This window comes from Solanum verrucosum, unplaced genomic scaffold, assembly GCF_900185275.1.
Source record: "Solanum verrucosum unplaced genomic scaffold, falcon-dt-bn FXZP01000183.1, whole genome shotgun sequence".
Classification (NCBI taxonomy): Eukaryota; Viridiplantae; Streptophyta; class Magnoliopsida; order Solanales; family Solanaceae; genus Solanum; species Solanum verrucosum.
In genome coordinates this window covers 3,967,532-3,990,889 of record NW_026020430.1, presented here as the reverse complement: position 1 = coordinate 3,990,889, position 23,358 = coordinate 3,967,532, and the positions used below count along the sequence as shown (strand labels likewise).

General features: G+C 33.3%; 1 protein-coding gene across 5 annotated transcripts; it reads right to left on the bottom strand.

The window, feature by feature from the left end:
* Window positions 1-6,266: 6,266 nt before the first annotated feature.
* Window positions 6,267-22,856, bottom strand: LOC125807556 (uncharacterized). 5 transcript variants are annotated; one of them, XM_049487287.1, is made up of 23 exons: window positions 22,505-22,680; window positions 21,846-21,889; window positions 21,666-21,729; window positions 20,380-20,494; window positions 20,223-20,299; window positions 19,999-20,096; window positions 19,024-19,195; window positions 18,151-18,373; window positions 17,587-17,713; window positions 16,226-16,335; window positions 16,004-16,096; window positions 15,180-15,311; window positions 14,923-15,056; window positions 14,249-14,338; window positions 14,055-14,128; window positions 12,789-12,975; window positions 12,601-12,672; window positions 11,470-11,509; window positions 9,576-9,853; window positions 8,837-9,014; window positions 8,540-8,751; window positions 7,973-8,290; window positions 6,267-6,349 (listed from the first exon to the last, which is right to left on the bottom strand). In XM_049487287.1, the coding sequence occupies exons 1-22, from the start codon at window positions 22,559-22,561 to the stop codon at window positions 7,994-7,996; spliced, it is 2,874 nt and encodes a 957-aa protein (XP_049343244.1). In that variant the 5' UTR covers window positions 22,562-22,680; the 3' UTR covers window positions 6,267-6,349; window positions 7,973-7,993. The 5 variants fall into 5 exon arrangements, with proteins under 5 accessions (XP_049343244.1, XP_049343243.1, XP_049343246.1 ...); XM_049487286.1 differs by lacking the exon at window positions 6,267-6,349 and having other exon boundaries at window positions 7,958-8,290; window positions 22,505-22,856; XM_049487289.1 differs by lacking the exon at window positions 6,267-6,349 and having other exon boundaries at window positions 7,958-8,290; window positions 14,288-14,338.
* Window positions 22,857-23,358: the final 502 nt, after the last annotated feature.

Below are 23,358 nucleotides of genomic sequence, written 5' to 3'. Positions count from 1 at the left end.
TCTAGAAAAAAATTAATGATAAAAATATATTTTATCTAATTATACTCAGAATGTATGTGAGCAAAATATGAAGAAAACTCAAATTACCATCATGTTTCCTCTTATGTGATTGTCTTCACATCTTCGATTGCATATGAATCACATCATACACACTCATTAGAATTAATTTTTATTTATTATTTTAGTACTAGAGACGTATACAATTTTTTTTTATGGTGCTTCATTGAAAAATTATAATAACACGGAAATGATATAGAAAGTTCTTTATGATTTCAAAATAAACTTTTATAAAAAAAAATTTGAAAGAAAAACATCTTCATAGTTTTCCGATGATAATGACAACACAAATTTATTAAGCATGAACTAGATTAAAGTTTCATCACATATATATTTTTCTTTATTAGTATTATTTGTTGTTTTATAAAAAAATATTTGTTATTAAATGATATGCTAAAATATTGAGTATACATAGTTGTAGTCACAATGTTATTATTTATTTATTTTTCTCTCAAATTAATATTTGTTTCAAACTGATTGAGAATTTTTAAAATTAAGTAATTTTATTGCATTTATTATATAAATAAATTATTTTAATTACATTTTAAATAAAATTTATTATATATAATGTAAAATAGTTCAATAATAACAATCAAAACTTAAAATACTTTAGAATTGGTAGACATCAACACATTAAAGAAATACTAAAAACCATATGGTTCATAAGTGTAGATCCTATTTAACAATAATCCAAGATAGTTACACATTAATGTTGTAATATTGCATATTTGTTAATTATTATGTTTTGAAAAATTAAACTACATATATAAATTTTATGTTTGGTTATTATGTTTAAAAAAATTAAACTACGTATTTACAACTACATATTTAAAAATTAAACTACATATTTTAAAAAATTAAACTACATATTAATAATTTTTTTTATGTATTTCTATAATGTGTCGATGTCAATCAATTCTTAAGTATTTTGAGTTTTGATTATCGTTATGAAATATTAAAATTCTACATTAAATGAAAATAATTTTTAAAAAAATATGTATCCTAGTTATGTTATACTTTATTTATATACATAAACATATTGTAATTTATTATATACATAAAATACATCTATTTTAAAGTATTATAATTGATAAGTAGGTATTGAGTGATCTTTTATTCATTTGTTTTGAAATATCCACTTAATTATTATTATTGGAATAACTGAATTTTTTATTCATGGTTAAAATTAGTGAAATAATTTCACCATTTTCTATATGTTAATTCTTGTGTGGAATGATTATAATATTAAAAATTAATGTATTATTTATGGCATAGTTATATATGTCTTATCATCAATTATTTTTAAAAATACCTAAATTTCATATAATTTTTTTCTCTTGAAAAACATCCATTATATAGACTAATCTATTTAGTTGATTATATTTAAAGAATTTTTTTAATTAAACTCTGTTAATCTACGCTTAATTACTATATTTTACTAATTTTGTATTACAAAATAATTAAGTATAATCTTAAGTAGATAAGATAGTCATTTGTAGTTATTATTAATGAGAAATTTAATTGTCTCTATTCAATAAAGAGGTTTATTTTAAGCGAAAAAATAATTTTTCAAAGGTATGCGTTGGCACCTTATGATCATAATTGAGTTCAGGGGAGGGGTAGAGGAAGGAATGTATGTTATGTATATATAGAACATAACTTGGTATATAATGAAAAAAATATTAATGTATAAAAACAAAATTACATAACTATTTTTTTAACTAAAGCGTACAATTTTTTTATTAACTAAACAATATTTATTTTTAAAAATAAATCGGATAAACTATACACACACAAAAAAATATACACAAAAACATTTTTTTCATTTTCCTTGGCAACCAAATAGTCTGTGTTTTAGTAGTTCAAGGAGTTTGAGAAATATAAAAAAGTTAGTTTTGTTTGGAGGGAAAAGTATTGAGGAAATAAATGCAAAAATTAAAATAAGGATATTCTAGTCTTTTTATATTTCTGGCCAAATTATGGCCAAATATTTCTGGTCATTTAGCATTATTCATGATTTTTACCAAGAAAATTTATTATCCAATGCAACATCAGTATATAATGTATAAAATAATTTTATTATTAATTTATGAAAATATATTAATATTTTTATGAACGCTCGCCTTAAATAAAACATATCCAAATAATATTTTAAAAAATATCGTAGTGAATAAGCTATGTCAAAAATAATATGATAAATAAAGTAAAAAAAAAATATGTAATAATAAAATCAAAGAGTAAGATAGTAGGAGAGTAGTACTAATAATAGTGATAACGAAAATTACTAGACAACGCTCAAGCACCTATTAACCTTCTATCATAATTAAATCTTGATCTCCATATCCTTCTATTTAGGGTCATGTCATTGGTAAGCTCCGGTCTAATAATCTAATCTCTAATTATTATTTTTGACCTACCTGTATTTTTCCTTAGACCGATCATAAACAACCTCTCACACCTAATCACTAGGATATTTGTTCATCTTCTCTTCACATACCTAAACCATCTCAACTTTATCTTTCTCATTTTGTTCACTATGAAAGTCATTCCCACCTCATCTCAAACATTTCATTCTTAATATCTTTCTTCTAATATTACCACGCATTCATCACTATTATATACGGAAATATATATATATATTAAACAATCTCTCTATGTATAGTGTGTTCTAAAGGTGAAAGGTGTACAACGCTTCGACCCTCGAGCTTCGCCACTAATGTACAATATAAATACTATATGTATACTTCTTTTAAATAACTTGCTAAGTTAATTACAATTTCACATTGAAATCCTTTTATTCTTAATAAAAGATTTCAGGTTTAATTCCTCAAAATGAAAAAGATCTTCCTAGTGACACTTCAATGAATTTAGTCATCTCCCAATATAAATACTGAACACCGAAAGTTTTTTTTTTTTTTTTTTAAAAAAAAACACTAAAAAACAAAGGATGGGTTGGGTAGGGCTTGACGGTGGGAGTTAATGCCAAAATGTGGAAAATGAGGCATCTCGTGTGACTCCATTTAATTGCATCTCTCTCTCTTTGTTTTCCCCCTTTGGTCCATTCATTTGAAACTCACACGAAATTTGGCCTCTTTATTTTTCAAAATTTAAGAAAATGACGTGACAAAAGAGTGCAACATTTCAAACGATAAAACTAGAAACTTATACTATTCCCTCCGTATACTTTTAATTATCATAATTTTCTTTTTTAGAGTCAAACTATAAGAACTTTGACCAACATTTTACGATGTATTTTTTTCATTGTATTGATATGCAAGAAATTGCAATTTATAGTACTTTTCGTATAGTTTTTGAATATCTAAATTTTTTATTTAAAATATCGAATTAATGTTATCTAATTTAGCTTTGAAAATTAGTCAAATTGACTTTCGAAAAGCACATCATGACAACTAAAAGTGAATGGAGAGAGTACTAATTGATGATCAAGAGCATCAACTTTCTTTTGTGAAGAAATATTTGTACAGATAAGAGTTGTTTCAAGAAGGAAAAAAAAGAGGACATTACTCTCTTCATCGGTCTGTTCCAAATTAGTTGTCATAATTTGCTTTTCAAAATTTAATTGGCTAACAAAGTGAAATTGAATTAGATCAATACAATAAGTTATAATTTTTCTAATGTCAACAAGATGGAAAAAATATATTTTAAAATATTAATTAAAATTGACATAATTTAACTCTTACAAAGCAAAACGTAACAACTAATTTGAAACAAAGAGGATACATGCTCAAAGACAAGTTATCAATCAATGCTTATTACGATAACTTACATGTAGTTATTGTATAAGTGACTTAATTGGTGTGATTATGTAACTTAACCTTTTCAAACCTTTTGGAAGAAGGTTTTGCTATCAAAAATTTTCAAAATCCACATCGTAGGATTCAAGTTGGAAGAGATAAATTGACCAAGTATAATTGTATATCTCTTATACCTAATAAATATTTATTTATACTATCGATATATAAAACTTAATTTCTAAACGATGAGGGAGATACACAAGATAAGCTCCTTGGGTTTATATGAAGTCAAAATAATAGTGTGACTTCATCGTACAGCATCTTGGAAAATTTCCCTCCTATAAAAACTATCTTTGTATATTTTATTTTGCCTAAAAGAAAAGGTATCCGATGCTTCATCCCATTTATATAAATTCTCAGACATTAACTTTACAATGTGTACAAAAAAGTCAATTTAATTCCAAAACCCCACAATTTCCTTAAATTAATAATTTTAGAAAAGATTTAATTGACTTTAATTTCAGATCATTTATGCCTTCACACTAAAGGGATTCCTTTTATCATCATCTTCTCAAGCAATCAAAAGATAGCTTTTTTAAATGAAAATTCTCATAGGGTATATCCTATAAACAGCCAATTCTAATATGGATGAACCTTATTATTAAATAAATAAAAAATTACCGTTCGTAAGAAAAAAATAAGATGTATGATAGAGTACAATCATTTGAAGTCATTATTGTTTTTTTTTTTAATATATAAAAAAAATAGGTACTATTTTCAAGGAAAATAATGAATAATTTCAAGAATGACATTAGAGAAAATTGATGATGATGATCATAATAATTGAAGATTGCATTAGGGGATTTCTTCTAATTAAATTATAGTTAGTGATAACGAAAGATATAATTTTCCAGTATATTACATCACGACTAGGGACCTACTGTTCATGATATAAAAATATTGTCTAGTAGCGGTTTGAAAGTTTTGTTTTCTGAAATTTATTGCTTTTTACATTTAAGAGAATTAGCATCCAAAATAATGTTAATTTAAGAGAATTTGCATAGGCAGAAGGTTAAGTGATTTAAGTGAAACTCGTGATATTAATATCTGAATCTAAAACTACTAAATGATTCGTGTACACGTGAAGAGAAGACGCATACATGCCACATCAAAGAGGTGTGAATCAGTGAGATGTCAGCTATGGTGGATCTAGTAGAGACAAGTCAAGAAAATATTGGAGAGAGGTGATTAGATGAGATATGACTTTAAATACGAGGGTACGAAGGTTGAAGATTAAAATTAAAAATAAGAGTGTTTCCTAATTCTCCTTATGATTAGCATTATTATATGATTACTCTCCTACTACTTTATTCTTCAATTTATTTTATTACTTGTTGCTTCCTTTATTTTGATTGTCATATTATATGTTGGTGATATTGTCCTTTTCCCCATTATTTCTACATGACTCTTTATTACTGTAATTCCATTTTTTTTTACTGATTTTAATATGATTTACGTGAGCCAACAATCTCTCTATCTTCACAAAGCAGAAATAAAATTGCGTGTACATACTCTCTTCATACTCCACTTATAGAATCACTCTGAATATATTATTATTGTACTGATATAATTACTGTTTTTTTTTCCTTGAACTATAAAGTGTTGATATGAGGATATGAGTATATGACAAAACAGGAGAAGAAGTGTGTACGCATGAAATTGGTCTATTTATTACTCCCCATCAACCATCCATGTCTGTGTTCCCATTTGGATGTTGGGTCTATTTCCAGCTGATAGAGACCCAAACCTCGTGAAAGCTACCAATGCCTTATGCTGACATACGTATATTTAAAATAAATAGCCCAACACACTAAGCTTTCGCTACGTGCAAGATCCAATAAAAATCGAACTACAAAAAATTGTGTATATGCAGTTTTATCCTGCATTTCTGCAGAAGTCTATTTTCACAACTCAAACCTATGACTTATTGATTGCTTGACATCAACTTTATATACCGGTTACATTATCAAATGTAATTTAGTATGAAATAGTACTTACTACTTAACTACCATTTTTATCAAGTTATTAATCAATGTTAATAATAAAATTTACATTTAATTATCTTATAGTAAGTGATATGATAAAGTAATATCTTAAACCATTCGACAATACCTACAGGCTCAAGCAAGGAGAAAAGGAAATTACAACAGCATTTGTTTATTTGTCCTATATAATGCGACAATTCACGCTTGAATTTGGGGACTTTTATACCCTTCACAAGAAAAAGGACCACTGAATATTTCAATTCTCTGATTCACGTCGGTGGAATATAATCTTTGATCGTTATTATGTAACTATAATCAAATAATTCGAAAAGAAACCAACAAATATCATTGTTCAAGTCCTGGTGGATAGATTTATTCCATACCTGTATCGATGAGAGGTAGCAAGTATCCCGTAAAATTAGTCAAGGACTGTAAGCGGACACAAATATCATCATGAATAATATGTATCAAGGGTGTTTAGCTTCATGCTCTCTAAAATAATAATCAAATGTGAAATTATTGGTATTTGAAAACACCAAAAACTTTGAAGGTCAAAAGTAAATGTAGGTAGTGGAATCTATACGTTCATATATCTATCAAATACTTTGAGAAGAATTTTTAAAACGCCTATAACCGTTGTTGCTCAATTTGCAACTTTTCCAAAAAAAAGGTATTTCCCCTTTAATACACTTCATCTTTATATTATGATTGATGAATTAAAAAATGGAAAAAGATGATTTCAGGGAGAAGCATATAGCAATAGAAAGAAACGTATGGAGATTATATTCCCTTTAATGAAATGACCCTTCAATAGATTTGGATTCTTTAGAAGAGGACCCATCATAATTATCATCATCATTCTTATTACTTTTTCCTCCCATTTCTTCAAAGCAATTGCAATTAGCCACTGATAGCCAGATGTTTTTTTGGGTAGGGTCATCGCCCTAGTTCTTTTTTTTTTTTATGACTTTCACACTCCACAGGATACCTTACACTTCCCACCAGCAATAGGTTACCAGTAACTCTGCCACCAAGGCTATCATCCTAGTTCTTTTAGCTTTTTCTTTTGATAAGCACATTTTATTATTATTATTATTATTATAGAAATAAGAAGGTTGAGGAGGTTATCCTTCATTTTGTTTTTGTTTTTCCTTTTTCATACCTAGTAGCTGGTCTTTTCTTTTTCCTATTAGGCAGGAAAGAGAGAGAAAGAGAAAGAGAATTATACAGTATGAAACACTCTTGGGTGCTCAACTACATATCTTTCCTTGTAATCTTACAGTTCTCTTTTCAACGCCTAACACTAAAATGGACCTTACGAGACGACGCAAATTTGGACTAGTTGGAGAAGTGTCAAACTTGGTGAAAGTACAAAAGAAAATAAGCCACATACAGGGCATGGGTCTTGTCTGCCAATCATGCAAACCGTCTGATTGGTTGAAAACTAGAAAAACGTAAGGAAATTTTATTATACATGATGTCTTTGTTGGAGGGCGTTTGATTAGAGAGAGAACTGAATGATTAATGATTGATGGTTCCCGTCTGGACCAAAGTATTGCAAAGTAGTCGTATTAGAACAAAGAATGATAATAGGGACATGCCATATGCAAGAAAACTGAAGAAAGACGATAGAGATGTTTCCCATTTCACAATCATCAGATTGAAGTCTGGCGGCAGTAATTACGGAACAAAAAATATCATATGAAACATGAAAAACCTCAAAAATGAATTTGATAATCATGGAAGGTACTGGATAACTCTATCCACCAAGGCTTTGACAGATGGAAAGAAATCACCTAATGTTTTCTTTCTCCTCTAGGATTTGAACTCGAGACCTTATGATCCACAACCTACTTCATTGGCCACTAGGCTACACCCTTGGGTGCATAATTTTTTTTTTCATAACCTTGTGGAAAACCATCAAATTGTTCCCAATTAATAAATTTGGACAGCGGGAAAAAAAGGAAACTGTATTTCAAGGAAAGGCTGAAAAGAGGTGACAATCAAGAGCCTCTTTCAAACAAATTAGAAAATCTAATAAGCTAGCATATCTATGGTACGCGAATGAAAGAATCGCTGGATATATACTAACAAAAGAAATAACAATAATTTTACCTGGTTCCTTTAATGACGAAACTAGTCACAAGAGGCAACTGCTAGTGCCACACTCAGATCATTTGAGGTTCCGCATATGTACATTCTATATGTTTCTAGTTCTTGTTGGTAACCCCTTGGTGCATGACTAGCATAGTAATTTTCGCTAAGGTGATCACGTTTGGAAAATATGATCTCTCGCAATGTTGGTTCATGGCCATTTAGAAGATTTCCCATGCTTAAGACTTTCCTCCATGATTGATTCACAGTAGGTGGAGTGAACATGCTTGCAACTACCTCTCTTTCTTGTCGCCTAACTTCTTGTTTCTTATCGAAATCCTAACATAACAAAATTGCACCGTATAAAATGAGAAAGCAAGAGATAAAGGCACAGGTAAATTCACCCTTGTTTAAGGAAATATATTAAAAACAACATCTTCAGCCACAAAGACTTAAGCGAGGGGACGAGAGGTATATGCTGTTAAGCAAGTTAGGAAATGTGTTAATAATTCTTGAGTCTTGACCAAGACGTCAATCTCTCATTCTAGTGATAGAAAAAGAGAAAGAACAAGAGATATAAAATCATACCTTCTTCTCATCACCACCAATTGATACTGTTCCCATTTTTGGTAGATAGAAGTTGTAGTAGTCATTGAAAATGGATTCTGATAGACGTGGTGCTTGCAAGAACTTCTGATGAAGAGATGCAGCGAGTGTTATCAAACTCTCAACATGTCCAAAAATTGCACAGAGTCGCTTCAGGTCTTCAATATCTTCAGTGCCAACAGAAAGGCTATTTTCTGCAACAAAAAAGGTCAACCTGTTAATTTACGAGCTCCTAAAAACCTACTGCAACTCAATAACATACTAGAACAGAAAATATACTTTGCAAGCATCTGAGAGTGGCTGCCATAGTGAGGTAAAGTTGTCCAATTCTGGTGGTCAGCTGCTTTAGGCCTCCAAATGACGTTCTGTTTAGTGTGTCAGCTGCTGCTTTAAAAGCAGTAGAAACCATTTGTCCCAACAATTCATATGGACGCAATGTTTCCAAATAATGAAGAACCTACACGAGTTACACGATACAAATTACTTCCAATCAAATCAAGAAGCTACTCCATAAAGGTGCAATTTTAAATGGATTGACCAAACTACATAAACATTTTGCTATAAAGCTTCCCTCGTGCCCTTTCTTAGTTGGTCCACCTCTATGCCCTAAAACCCTCCCCAGCCAGAAAACCCGACTCGAACTCTCAGGCAATATACTGCAAGTGTTCAAGGAAGTCAGAGACGATGCTGATTTGGTGAAAGATTACAAACGTAAGGAATCATCTGTCTGGATTAAAGAGGGGGCAATAGATGAATAGGGCAAACAGATGGAATAGGCATGTTGAGTTATTCAATAGAGAGGAATGCTCTGGGGTCTCCAAATTTTAGTCTCTGGAGGACCAAATATTCCACCTTCAACTAGTCTGAGGGAAATAAACCCCACAAACTCTACTCCAAGGATCAAAACCTTCAATTTGTCTAACTAATTTACTTAAATTCTCATGAAGAATTATGATGGATCACTTATACCAGAATATTATAAATGAGCTTGGCTTGCAAGTGTGCAATCTCAGTATACCTTTTCTCCTTCTTGATTTGGATCCAGAAGGGGCTTCTGCTCAGAAGCTGGCAATGGAGGTGCCTCATTCCAAATCTTTCTCCATGAATTCCCATGCTCGGACATTCTTTCTGAAAGTTTTCCACGAGGTGGCCAATCGTTTGTTGACTCTACTACTGCATTGGTGTTAGATTCTACCTTCTCCATATTATCATCATTCTCCCAGTCTCTGGGTGAATGCCATCGAATGAAATCTTCAAACACAGCATCGGGATTTGCTGCTTTAAAAGCAGACATATCTGTTGCAGAATGCGAAGGATAATAAAAAAGTGAATAAGGAGAGAAGATTAATTCTTCAAATATCAGCAAGCAAATAATAATTGGAAATGAGCAAGTCTAGTGTGATCCATACAACCTGCTACAGCAGAAACAAAAAACTACATGGAAAAAAAAATCAAGGATTTGATTCACTTAGACAATTAGGAAGAAATTGTTTATGTACACTTTCTAGAACCGAGAGAAGCTTGACTAAATCTGATGAAAAAGTTCTCAATCTATAACATTTTGGCCTGAGATACTTAATCCATTTAAAAAATGCTAATAAACTCATAATTAGTACAATTGCTTCCTTGTGACCTTTTGACAATTTTTTTGCGAAGGTATTTTATAAATGATCAGCACTAAGAAAGTGATGTCCAAATCTGTACATGTGCAGCAAAAAAGTAACTCAACAAAAGTCTACCTTCTAAACATGTAAGGATTCTAACCCCATTTGACACTTATTAAGGTGTCATATCGTCTAACTTATGGATTCCAATTAGGAGATATTGTTCATAAAGGCGTATTACGACCCTACGAGTATGCTGTACAACTGGTTGGTTGGTTTGTCGCCAAAACACCTGACTATAGATTCTGTTTTCACATCGAGCACCAAAAGAACCATAATGTGCTTACTTTCCTTCCACAATTAGATGACAATATAGACAATTAACAAACCCATCCACAAACTTTTGACCAAAGATCCTAAATTATTTTAGAAGACAGCCCTTAATCAACTGATGTTTCAGCCAGTGAAAAACTGAATTAAGTGTTATTTCAACCCGAGTAGCAGTGTCTTGTTCCAATAACTCTTGAGGTAAAACAGAAGAATGTGTTAGCTATTGTGGTTATGCACAAGGCATCACAAGATGCACATCCATCTATTTTTTGCATTTTCAAACTCTTAAGTATCTCATGATCTCAGCACACAACAGCCAACAAGCTGAGATCCTCAAGATGCTCACTTGATGCTTTAGTCAAGTGAGAAGAAACCTATAACTTGCAGCGGAATTTCCTTCGGATTGAGCCGACATCCGTTACGGTCGTCATTCAATTGAAAGAATCTCCGTTCCAGAACCGTACGTGAGATTTTTCACCTCATACGGCTCCTCCCTTATGTGCATAATGAGAATAATACATAGAATCAAAAAAGATTCAACGATGAAAATATTCTCATTATGAACTCAGCAGGGCTAGTGTTATTACAAGAAATCTCTAGCCAACCGACTCGATCATCAGATTATAAGTTCATAACCCTAGTCCATTCCCATTTTGGGCGGAACAGATCTACTAATTCTTTGATTCCAATTAGTAAGAGGGATCTTGAATTAAGAAATAGACCCTAGAAGCTAAAAAAGGCTATCCTCAGCAATTGCAATTGCCTAATAAGAACCATATAACCTTTGTTGCTTGATCCTTCAAAAATGTTGTCGGGTGTGTGTAAGATCCTCCAAAAGTTATTCATTTGGAGGATCTAACATGGCTGCAGCAACATTATATTTATTGAGGATCCGAGTAACATAGTGCTTAACACACACAAATGTGCCTAAGACAGCAAGAAAGCCTTTAAGAAAATAGAAGGTACAGAAGTTCCTACCTGATGACAAAATGTCTTTCTCTAGTTGGGCAGAAAATCTCTGCAAATAAGCATTAGACGTTCCATTGTCAGATGAAATAATACCAACAGTGGAAATGAGAAGACTTTATGAAGTAACTGAAGGATAGCTTAACATAAAACAACTGTTTCCCCAGGAAATATTGCAATAGAAATCTATGGATATGTCCTTCAAGCAAGACTAGGATAGTCAAAAACACAAACCAATACCAAACAGTCCAAATAATAGAAATTTGCCACACCTTGAGTGATTTTTAAAAAACAATCTTTAATTGTTAACTCGAGACGTAGCTATTGAATACAAAGTGGTAGCATCGTTTCAAAATTTTCTCAAAAATAGTAATAATGACGAGAAAACTTTATGGTGGCTCAAAAGTGAGAGAGTAGAGTTTAGTGAAGAGACCAAAACCTATAATTGCTGAAATCAGTAACGGGAACATGGGGCAAATAAGTTTTAGAAATTCAGGAGAGAGCAAGGTAGTTATTCTAGAGTTTTCAGTTTATATGCAGTTTATTAGTATATATATGAATTACAAATTTTCTATTATATATCAGGCGGAAAAGAGACTACTTCACCATGATCATGCTGTTTATGCCATATCATTAATGGAATGCAATTGAATATTTCTTAATCTGCATATTCAGGATCATCAATAAGGATGATTCTCTACCTGAGACATGTATACGGATTTAAGTACCTAGAGAGCGCTTTAAGCTCCTTTTCCAAATGCCATCACACAACCAATCATCTAGGAGATCTACTTGCAATGTAGTGCAGTGCTTGTTAGCAATTTCTTAAGCAGAAGATGTAAGAATTGGTGGGAATTACAATGCCATTTCTCTTACTGAACATGTTTAGTACTAAACAAAGCGAGAAGTCATAGAAAACATTATCATGTGTTCTATATGACCTGGAGCCAGGATTCACGTAGCTGATTCACCAATAAACCATTAAATTGGCATTCATATATATGGATGGACTATAGACTTCTTATAATAGCAATCATTCTTCATTCAATTACAGTATGCAATGACTCTCTACAAGAATAGTAACAGCAGCAAATTTCATGATTATCAGAAAAATGAATATCTATAATAGAGCTTTGAGCTCACAAAAGATTCACCAAGGGCCTCAACGGCGTGGAGACGTTCTTCATGCATGTCTTCAGTCATAAGTGGTGGATCCTATAAAAAAAAAATTAACATCAAAAGGTTGCCATTATATCATAAGCAAATGTGGCAAGAAAACAGAAGACTGATAAAAACAACAAATATTCAGTCAGCAGTACAAATAAATCAACCTGTGTAAATGGAGCATGCATGTTCTGGTAAGATTTCAGAAGCATCATAGACCCCACAATACCAGCCGATCCCCTCCTGATACATGCCGAATGCTTTGGAATTGGATCACCTAACTTCACAGCATCAGAATGTACAAAACTAGAAATATCACTTTCAGGATCATTTGGACAATCTGGTGTTGACAGACTGCATAGAGAACAGGAAACCAACTCAGTTCAGTTCAAAGGGCAGAAATTCCAACTAATACAGATTAGTAGGTTTTTGAAACATAATACTAACTCCGTCAATTTGTTTGTCCGGTTTTGACTTGGCACAAAATTTAAGAAAATAAAGAAGACTTCTGAATCTTGTGGTCTTAAACTAAAGATATGTAAAATGTACCAAAATTCCCTTTAAACTTGTGATCTTAAACATGCCATGTGGAAAGTTAGAAATAAGGAGTTGCCAAAAAAGGAAAGAGGCATTCTTTTTTAAACGGACTAAAAAGTTAAGTAAGACAAACAAATTGAAACGGAGGGAGTATACCCACATATTGCACAAAAGTGCATGCATTTTTCCCTGACTAAATTTAGTCCAATGCTGCAACTTTAAAACCTATGGATCTCCGATCCAGATGTAAGCCCTAGACTAGGTAAGCTTGCCCCAGCGCCAAAGCAAAACCCAAAATAAAAAGATGAATAAAAGGAGAAATGGCCAGATCATTTTGGATTAGCCTATCTTCCTTTAGGAAAGTATAAAGAGAAAGTCAGACACCCATTGTGACCCAACATCATATTTAACTATTTAGATAAAACATTGCCTCAAACAAGCCTCATTTAAGTCGAAAATGGGTCCAAATCAAGCATCTGGACTTCCACCAATACCAGCAAAAATTGAAATTCCCTAAGGGTGAAAAGAGGGAATATTCTCATTTAGAGTCAAAACAAACCATGCCAAACATTAAAAAAATTTAAGTGCTAAAAACAATAAGCAAGAATAAATGAATTAATGAATCAGTTCAGTTAAACACCATAAGATACAGCTTATAGAGTGTAGACTGCCGCGGCATAAATCACCAGGTTTTAAAATCATAGGTGCTTCAATTCCTCCATCATGACAAAAATCATAAGACTTGACCTTCATGCAACTTAGCATTGTAAAATAGACAAGAATAGCAGTACTTAAAATGCAGAAAAACTGGAATGACATAGTTTAGAAAAACTAGATTGGCTGACAATCGACAAGCATTCAACAATTAATACAAAAAGTTCTCACTTGCTTTTCACCTGTCACATTCAAAAAAAGAAGCCTCAGTATCTCCATCTTCAGAAGATATGTCACTCTGGATCTGAGAGTCTCCCTATATTATATAAGTTAATCAATATCCTGACAGGAAATTAAGTTATAACAATGCATTGATGTTCTTAAACGCTTAAAAACTTTCAGATAGAAACAATGTAGACAATTGTCATAAAAGTACCTTAACATGAGCGGAAAGGAAAAAATTGTTTTCGCCTGCCTTTGGACACTCTTGATTCAACTGACGCTTTTTATCAATGCAAATTGAAAGCTACATATTTGGGAGATAAACCAAAGTTAGGCCAGATAGATTATTTACCGTTGCCATATCTTTAAAAGAGACTATCAAAGAGAAAGGGTAAAGGAAAGTATCATTCACTAGTACCCATGAAACCTCCATATTATTCAATTTAGAATACCATTTTATTGCACTTTTTCTTAGAAATATTTCGTTATTCAAGACTGATCTTGGAAACAGATTTATTAGGAAGCTCATGACAATCAGGATAACTACAAACTAACAACTTAAAAAAAATCTGAGACTTCGATTCATGTTTTTGCAAGATATAAAATCAGAAAGCTTGGGGATTAAATCTATGTCAAAAGATTGAGGTACGCTGGGCTTCAACAAAACTGCTACAATGAAAATCAAGGAAAACAGTGGGAAGACAGCGAGAAGGCAGTGAAAGAAAGGAAATAGGTGAACTGGCAAAATATTCAGACACAATTTACATGTTGAAAGATAAAACTAGTTATTGTGGCATTTGGAGATACACTTATCAAAAGCCAGACAGGTATGGAAGTCCTGCTCATTATTTTCTATTTCTCTGTCAAGCATTACAGCAAGTGACTTACCATGTGTAATTTCTGGTTAATTAAACATGTAGATAGGTCGACTACACCACTGGCTTGCATTCTAGGTAATGGCTGTGACTCTTCCCAACACCACTGAACTTCTCGGACAAACTCTATCCAGAATGCCGCAATAGCTAAATAGACATCACAGAAAAAATATGCCTTAGGGGGGGAAAGAATGCTGAAGTAACTTAATGAAGGAATATACTAAGGAAGTGATTTCTTGAACTTTTTCAGTCCATTGAGTCAGAAGGTACCCCTTATATTGCAATCACCAAACCAGAGAGAATGCAGACAGAACTGGCCAAAAAGTGATTCAAGAGGAGCGCCTTTAATGGTACGAGAATTTTCATGATCTCCTTCAGCAAAATCAAGTTGCAGGGCACCAACTGTATGAAGAAATTGAAATGAAGACAAGATAAGTCAACCGAATGTTTCTCCCTCCAGTTAGACCCTAAATTTGGAACTCCAACACCATATTGACCAATTATATTCTGAAGAATACACTTCTCATTATGTCTGATTTCTAATTCTCTTCTTGTTGTTAAAAGAGACTCATCATTAGTAGGGTAAACCAGATCAAAGTACTCTGCCTAAATATGGCTAGGTCAGCCAAGAATCCAGCTGGATTAACATATCTCCACATCATTTCTCTATGATGAATGAAACATGTATCTAACTAGTGAACAATAAGAGGAATTAATTTGCTCTATCTAGCTGTTGAACTTCATGGTTTTCAGTTATACAAACAACAGTTGATTTTTTGGTAGTTAAGTGCGTTTTTAAGGAATAGGAGAATGTACAGCAAAAATTTAAGTTGATATGAAATAACACTAGCCTAAGCCATTATCACTCCCCTGCCTCCATTTTCCCTCAATCATTTACATCTTGCAGATTTAAATGTATAAGTCATTAATCATATGTCTAACCTACAGTAAATAAAATTAGGTATAGAATCTGAGAGGGTTATTGTCCATCAAAATTGAACCTCAGGAAGCAGCAGTTACCGTTTCAGAATTGCAATCCAAGTGGGAGACATAGAAAAGGCTACACGTAAAGAAAAAGAGAACTCGTGATATACCTTCATGAAAGAGGTCTTTAAGAACTCGATCAAGGACAGTTGGGGGAGGTATAACTGCAGTAGACTTCAAATTCTCAGGTCCTGGGTTCTCTACTGCACCAAAAAAAAAGGAGCAGATTAGTGAACAAATGCATCAAATCAAAATCTCCACATTTATACAAATCTGATATTGCAGCCCAATTGATCATAAAATTGCAGATGATTTGTGCACAGTTGTAGAACCTGAAATAAAATCTTCCACAAATTTAGCGTTCAGTGACATATGCAAAGCGTCAATTAAGAGCAGCAACTGTGATGCGAATCCAATTCTCTTTCCGCCACAACCATCACTTCTGAATTCACCAAACGTGTTTATGAAGTGAGACTCCAAATTAGTGCGCAAAGTTCAGTCCAAACCAATCAAGATTGAATCAGAGGAAGATATTAGATAATATAAAGACCCTCCCCCCCCAAAAAAAAAATATGATAACTAGGACCTTCTAGAGAAGCTTAATCTTGCATAAAAACATTTTTCAGTGTTTTCGACTCAAGTGGTAGTCAGCCAATTACATGTAACCTTCTCAAAAAGAAAAGTATTAGTCACTCACTAGTCGACAATTTAGTTGAGAAAGTTCATCTACCTAACTGATGAAAAGCTGTGTGAGTGGTAAAATACACAATTTAAGATATCTTAAACTACTGCACAGATAAACTGACTTAGCTTTACTAGTCACAGGTTGCTGGTCAAACATTAGCCACAGCGACCCATGGGAACGAACAGAAAGCTTGCACTTTTGAGTAGTTAGCATCCCGTTCATCAAGTAATTAAGCCCGCGGTCAAAATTTAAGTTCAGCGGGGATATCCTGTTAAACTATATAAGCTTCTTGTTGCCAATTTTATCTACTTTTGGAAGAAAAAAAATGAATGGAGAATTAATTAACGATCTTGCCGATGTTATATACTTCAATGATAATCAACGTTTTTTTGTCACAGCAAAGTGGCTAGCAACTAGTGTAGAGAAATTTTTTTCAAAAATGATCACCTATCTTTCACTATATTGAATCATTGACTACTAAAGGAATTTAAAAACATTATCTGGATATATGGTGATTATATTTATTTGTGTGATGTAAATGGCTGCAGAGACTTCGATAGGAACACATCTCACTGAATAGTATGTGCAGATCTTTTTTCTTTGTTGACAAGGGAACCCATAGTCGCTAATCTTCAGGTGTGCACAAGGAAACCCCACTACAGTGTAATAGCCCGAAGACCTCACACGGGAGAGGTAAATTGCACTAGGCAATGCCCGTGCAACGTGCTCAACAGAGAAAGCAAGCAGGGGGTTTCGAACTTGAAACCCCCCATCTGGGAGATCACATGCTCAACCAGCTCGGTCACCCTTGACAACAATCCATAGAGCTACCATTACATGCACATAGCAAACAAGAATCTCAATGAAACACACCCATCAGGCAAATGAACACTTGCTAAATCACAAAATTTACCAATATAATTTGTAAGGAAGTGGTGGAGAAGACCCAAGTCTGCCATTTTTGATGAAGCAAGAGTGAAAAAAATGTGAGTATTCATAGTGTCTTACAGAATCTCAGATAAACATGGAGATATTAACCACTTCTCTGCCTCAAGAGGTGACACATTTTCCAGCTCAGCCATTTCAAGTGAACTCTCTATCGCTTTCTCTGACCATACTGTAAGAAGCTCAAACCCTGTATCGTTAACAAATACATCTAGTAAATCAATAACGCAAATGGACAGAGAATTATAATTAAACTAAGTTCAATCTCTTGTACCAAATAATATAGCAAAAAGTAATAGCTGGATAGAAAAAGATTATAATACATTGTTACAACCCCCTAAAAGAAAGTCATTCTCTCCAATTAAAGCCTCGAGGTACTCATGAATAATAGTAAGAGCCAAAAACCATATATGTTGATGAAAAAAATTTGGCTGATTTATTCATAAATGTTGTTCTAAGAAGAGCTCCCAGTTGTAAGCAAAGATCCAAACACTTAATTATGAGAACTTAAAGCAGCAACTCTGCAAACTCAGGTTAAGATGGGTCTTATGTCACTCCCCCTGATGAGCTCCGACCAGATCTGATAGTGCAAAATACAGTTATTAATCTCCTCAGCAACACAATTACCTCTTAATGGGTCCTCAGCAGAGTACCACTCACTCCAAGGACAATTATCATCCCACTGTGTTCTACTCTGATGGTTGCTTTTGGGACTCTCCCCAGATTCGGTAAAACCTCCCTCAGATTCTTGTACATCATCATCCTCACTGTAGGGAAGTGTACGATAGGTCATCTTCATCTTGAGATTTACTTGGAAAAGATGCATGGATAGGTCCATATTGGAGAAGGCCTTGAGCAAGGAATTCAAAATAGGTTATATTAGAAGGACATTAGTTGAAGATAATGAAAAGCTCATACAACTAGTAACATAATTCCTTGAAAGCAAGAACAATGCAATTGTCGAGAACATATCATTCATTTGGCTAAAAACTGGGCACGAACATTGTAGAGCCATCTGAGTAAGCCATAAAAAGCCAATTTTTTTTATGTTTTATTGATATTGGCAAACCCCACCCCAAACTTTCCAATGCAGGGGCTTGGCTACTCAAACCCCCAACCCTATAGTTGGAAATGGAGGGTCCTTACACCAAGCTATCCCTCCTTTGTCGTGTCACAAAAATGCCAACTAAACAAAGTATAAAGAGGGATATTGTGAAATAAAATTAAATGGGGGGAGAGGGGGGGGAGGGGTGTAAGGAACTGGGCATGATATCAATATGCTGCTCTTTCAGAATCCAAAATGTAACTATCATCTGATTTAAAGAAGAAAGCACAAAACTGAGATCAACCAATTGCAAACTGTGCAAAAGTAGCTCATGAAGCATGAAGTTTATGTACAGCTTAGGAAATACAGCAAGTCATCCAGAATTGTAAGATCGACAAACCATCAGAAACTACAAATCAATTGGAATATCAAAAGTCTACACGAGAAGAACTTACAAATTTAGAAACAAATAGCTCATACAATCCCTCCAAATGCATAAGCTTCACTGGCACCTGGCTACCTATACGATCAGCTTCAAACCGTCTAGTGAAGAGGGTTCCCATGTTCTGGATGCCAATGTATGCTTTCCGAGAAGGATCATGCACTGGAACAAATGCCGGCCAAAAACTGCATGGTCTGAGCATATCAACCATTTCCTACATTGTTCACTATAGAAAGGAAGAAGTATAACAAACATAGAGCCAAGAGTTGAGTTCTCCTTGAAGAAAACCTAAGTACCGATATGATATCAACTTATTCTTTTCCGCATTTTTTTAACCCCCCCTTTTATTAATAAAGCAGGTTTCCCAGAGCCCCTTTTTAAGAGATAGAATGAAAGGTGTACTGAAAATTCTGCATTTTTTAATTGGTTGCCACTTTTACTAGTTACTAGCATAATGACTTTTCTTATTGATGGAATCCACTCGTTCACATTACTGGTACAGCTTTCCAAGTATAAGTTTCAAGCTAGATAAAACATTACTCACAAAAAGCACCATGAAAGTGCTTGAGGTTTACAATACTACAAAGCTTTTTCTTCTCATGATTCTCAACAAGCCAACATTTCTTACGTCACATTAACCGCAACTTACATACATTCTATTCAAATCTATATACTAGAAGCGGGAAAATATTCTGTTTCTGTTTATCAATTTCTCCTTTGTTTCAGCCTCATCAATCTCCACGGGTTTTGTTTAAAAAATTAACCTTCCATTATAGCGCACCTCTGTATGATAAAAAAATAAAATCTCACTGACAGAACATCAATGCTCCATCAAAATTTATTAGATCTCTCACTTTGATTTTAGTGCTTTAGCACATGATTTGGAAAAAGAACGATGAGTGCTTCAATTACCAACAGGAATAAAACCTAGGCTAATAACTCAAAAGTAACGAAGTAAATAGAATGGTACCATCCTGTGACAACATACCCCGAACAATTTGACAATGCAATAGCAACTGCACTTAGAAGTTTGCTGGCCTCCGGTCCATCAAGAACCACGCCACTGGCACTTTGAGGAGCAATCACCTAGAGATGAGCATTACGAATTCAGAGAGAAAGCAAAACATTATGTACTAGATGAAGGTACTAAATACACAAGAAACAGGTCATCTTTCTGTGTGGACATGAATGAGGGAAAAAAGATAGAGATACCAGGAACTCATTCACCCCAAAAGACAGTTGCAGATTATGCAATTCACAACTCCAGTCATTTCCGTTTCCCCGACCAACTAAATTCAAAAGATTGGTTAGATAAGTCAAACAAGAAAACACTCTCAGATGGATTTTTGCAGCAGAATTATGTGCATACCATCATTGTGTGTTCCAAAATAGTACTCCATGCAATAGCTTTTCATCGCATACTTCAGGTCAGTTTTGACCTTATATAGGCCCTCAGCGATATTCAAACTGATAGCACCCTTTCTCTGTCATTAGATAATATGTAAGATACACAAACAAGAAATTCACGAACAACATCCAAGGACCTGTTGGTCATACATCTACCAGAAGTATCAACTCAATGTAATATATAGTCAAGAAACTCTATCAATTATAATTCAAGTCAAAGCATCACGACAAGACTAAGTCCCACGTCATTTGAATTGAATAGGAAATATACATATGCCAGTGTCCGGGAATATCATTAACATTTGAAAGAGATGATTGATCTGACCAGCAATTACTCCAGTATCAAGTACTTTAATATAGTAATACAACCAAAGTGCACCAAACTAGGAGCAAAATAAAAGCAGATAACTATACCAGGGTATCCATTGAACTTTCGGGAAGCTATTATAAATACTTTCAGACTTTTCTCTCTGCAGCTCTCTATGGGTATAGTTAAAGCAGTTCTTTGTAAGATGTTTTAGCAAACATCCAAATCAATCAGTCAACTATGACCAAACTAGTGACTACAAGAAGCCTCTATATCCATACTGCTCTATTTGGGCTCATTGCTTTCCAATACTCTATAATATTTCTATTAAGACAAATTAGAGGTTCTCTGAAACTAAATGTTATCCTATCTAATACTTACTTCAACACTGACATACAAATGTCTGCCCAGACTTGGGTAAACACGAAACTTACTGTAAGTATAATAACAACAGCTAAGCCTAAACTCAGACTATATGGATCCTAATTCCTATGTAGATTCATTATACTTTGACTATCTTTACTCTAGCTGTCAACTTACCACTATTCCTTGAGATGGATGCAGTAAACAGCAAAATTGCTACCTCAATTGAAGAATAACTATAGCAACCTTTATCTGAATTATATTTAATAGACTTATTATTCAGTCTACTAAATTTGAAACAGATGCTTCAAAGGCCCAGTCCCTAGCAAGATTTTGTTAGGGGCCAGACTAATAACTAAAGTAATGGTAGCAATGCTAAACTATAATCATTAGCATTGTTCAGCTCTCCTGAAAGAGATTGAGAGGGAGAATTTGAACTTCTGGTATAGTATAGGTGCACTATTTTGAGTCATATGTATTGAGTCGAAATTATAATCACTTGGATGCAAATTTAAAATGATAAACTATGAATCACCATGTTAAAATAATATGAAGTAGGAATTTGAAAAAAATCATACCAACAAATTCTTGGTGCCATCAGCCAACCACTGCCGGCAAACTGCCTCTATCTCGGATATGAACCTACAGAAATAAACAGTAACTTCAGATTCTATGCCCTGTATATATCATGATCTAAGCTTTGAGCATTGAGGACACAATAAGTAAATGTAGTAACTTGTTATGGTTGAAGAAAATACCTTTCCCATGAAGAAGCCAGGGTAAAATCATCAAAATGTTCAAACTGCAATCAAACAATTAAAACAACATAAAACCTTCCACCAACATTGAAACACAAAATCTAAAAATGAACAATCTTTTGAAGTTTTGCAGCTAAGGATCTACAAGTTCCCTCCTTTTTCTTGCAATCCACCTATTACTTTCCTTATGGCATATACATCTCAAATGTCGCTCATTGACTGATAAAAGCAATAAGCATCATACAAGTTTTAGAATGTCCAGAAAAGAGCCAAAAATACCCATAAACTTCTCAAAATAGGTCAAGTTTATCCCTCATTACGTTTTTGAGTAAAAAAATTCCTTCACCATTATAATTTTGGCTTTAAAATACCCTCCAACTATCCGAACGGATCAAAAATAGCCTTCCTTCTAACGGTTGTTCCAAAACATGACCAAATTTACTCTTGCACTCTTCCAAATGGACAATCAGTACAAACTACAGAATACTACTTTAATCTGGTTCAAGTTAGAAACCTAGCTCTTTCACAAAATTGCATAGAAATCCCAATTTGTATGGACGATTTATCAGATTTTAGGCTTAATGCGTAGTATTATAAAAAAGTCGCAGGATAATTAAATTAAATTTATCAAAAGAAAAAAAAAACAATTATGAAAGTACCTCCTCTTGTAGATCGTCATCCTCAACAGAGCTAGACATTTTGCTAGTTGACGCCATTAATTTTTCGCAGAAATCAAAACCTACAATTCTTAATTGTTAATTACAAGACGATTAATTATGGATTCTACCTCGAACTATAAGGATTTTTGATCGAAGAATGTGAATTACAACTCGTAAATTTAAACTGGATCCTTTGCTAGTATAATTTTTGAAGCAACTCGTGCAGATTTTTGGGCGTCGATTATGGGTGACGTGTGCAGAGAGAGACCTGGAGAGGGAAGAAGAAGATGACGGTTTGGCTATGACGGCGTCACTTTACGTTGAGGTGTTCTACTTAACGACATCTTCTTATTCGCTAGTGACTGACGGAAAGAACCCGCTCTATATTCCAATCTAATAGTGTAATTAAAAAAAAGCAAAAGATGGCAGGAAAAAATTGGTCATTCAATGTTTATATTACGCAAAAATAATTTAATACTCTTGTATAGTTAAATTAATTGGATAATATAAGTTAAAGTACAAGTGTGAGCAAATGACGCTGAGCTAGCAGCCTAATGCTTCGATTACTAGTTGATTGAATTCATAGCTTTCCAGTCTTATTTTTTATACTGTTGAATTTATATAAATTGTAACTTTAAAATTTAATAACTTTATTGAATTACAATCTTAAAATTATAAACTCTAATTCTAACTTTACTTTTGCGATCAAATTTTTTTTAATCAAGAAAGGACTAAGTGGAGTGGTGGTTGGGATAAGAATTAATGATGAGAGACATGGAACTAAGGAAGGTATCATTTGTCAAAGACTTGAATTAAAATAGGAACGAATCAGATGTCAAGAATTGTATTAGGTC

What these genes read in the sequence shown, in the direction of transcription:
- LOC125807556 (XM_049487286.1), bottom strand. Translation starts at nt 22,561, where the DNA reads ATGGCGTCAACTAGCAAAATGTCTAGCTCTGTTGAGGATGACGATCTA. An exon ending in GAAAGACATTTTGTCATCAG is followed by an intron (nt 9,854 to 11,469) that starts GTAGGAACTTCT and finishes ATTCTGCAACAG; the next exon opens with ATATGTCTGCTTTTAAAGCA. An exon ending in CACTCTCAGATGCTTGCAAA is followed by an intron (nt 8,752 to 8,836) that starts GTATATTTTCTG and finishes TTTTTGTTGCAG; the next exon opens with AAAATAGCCTTTCTGTTGGC.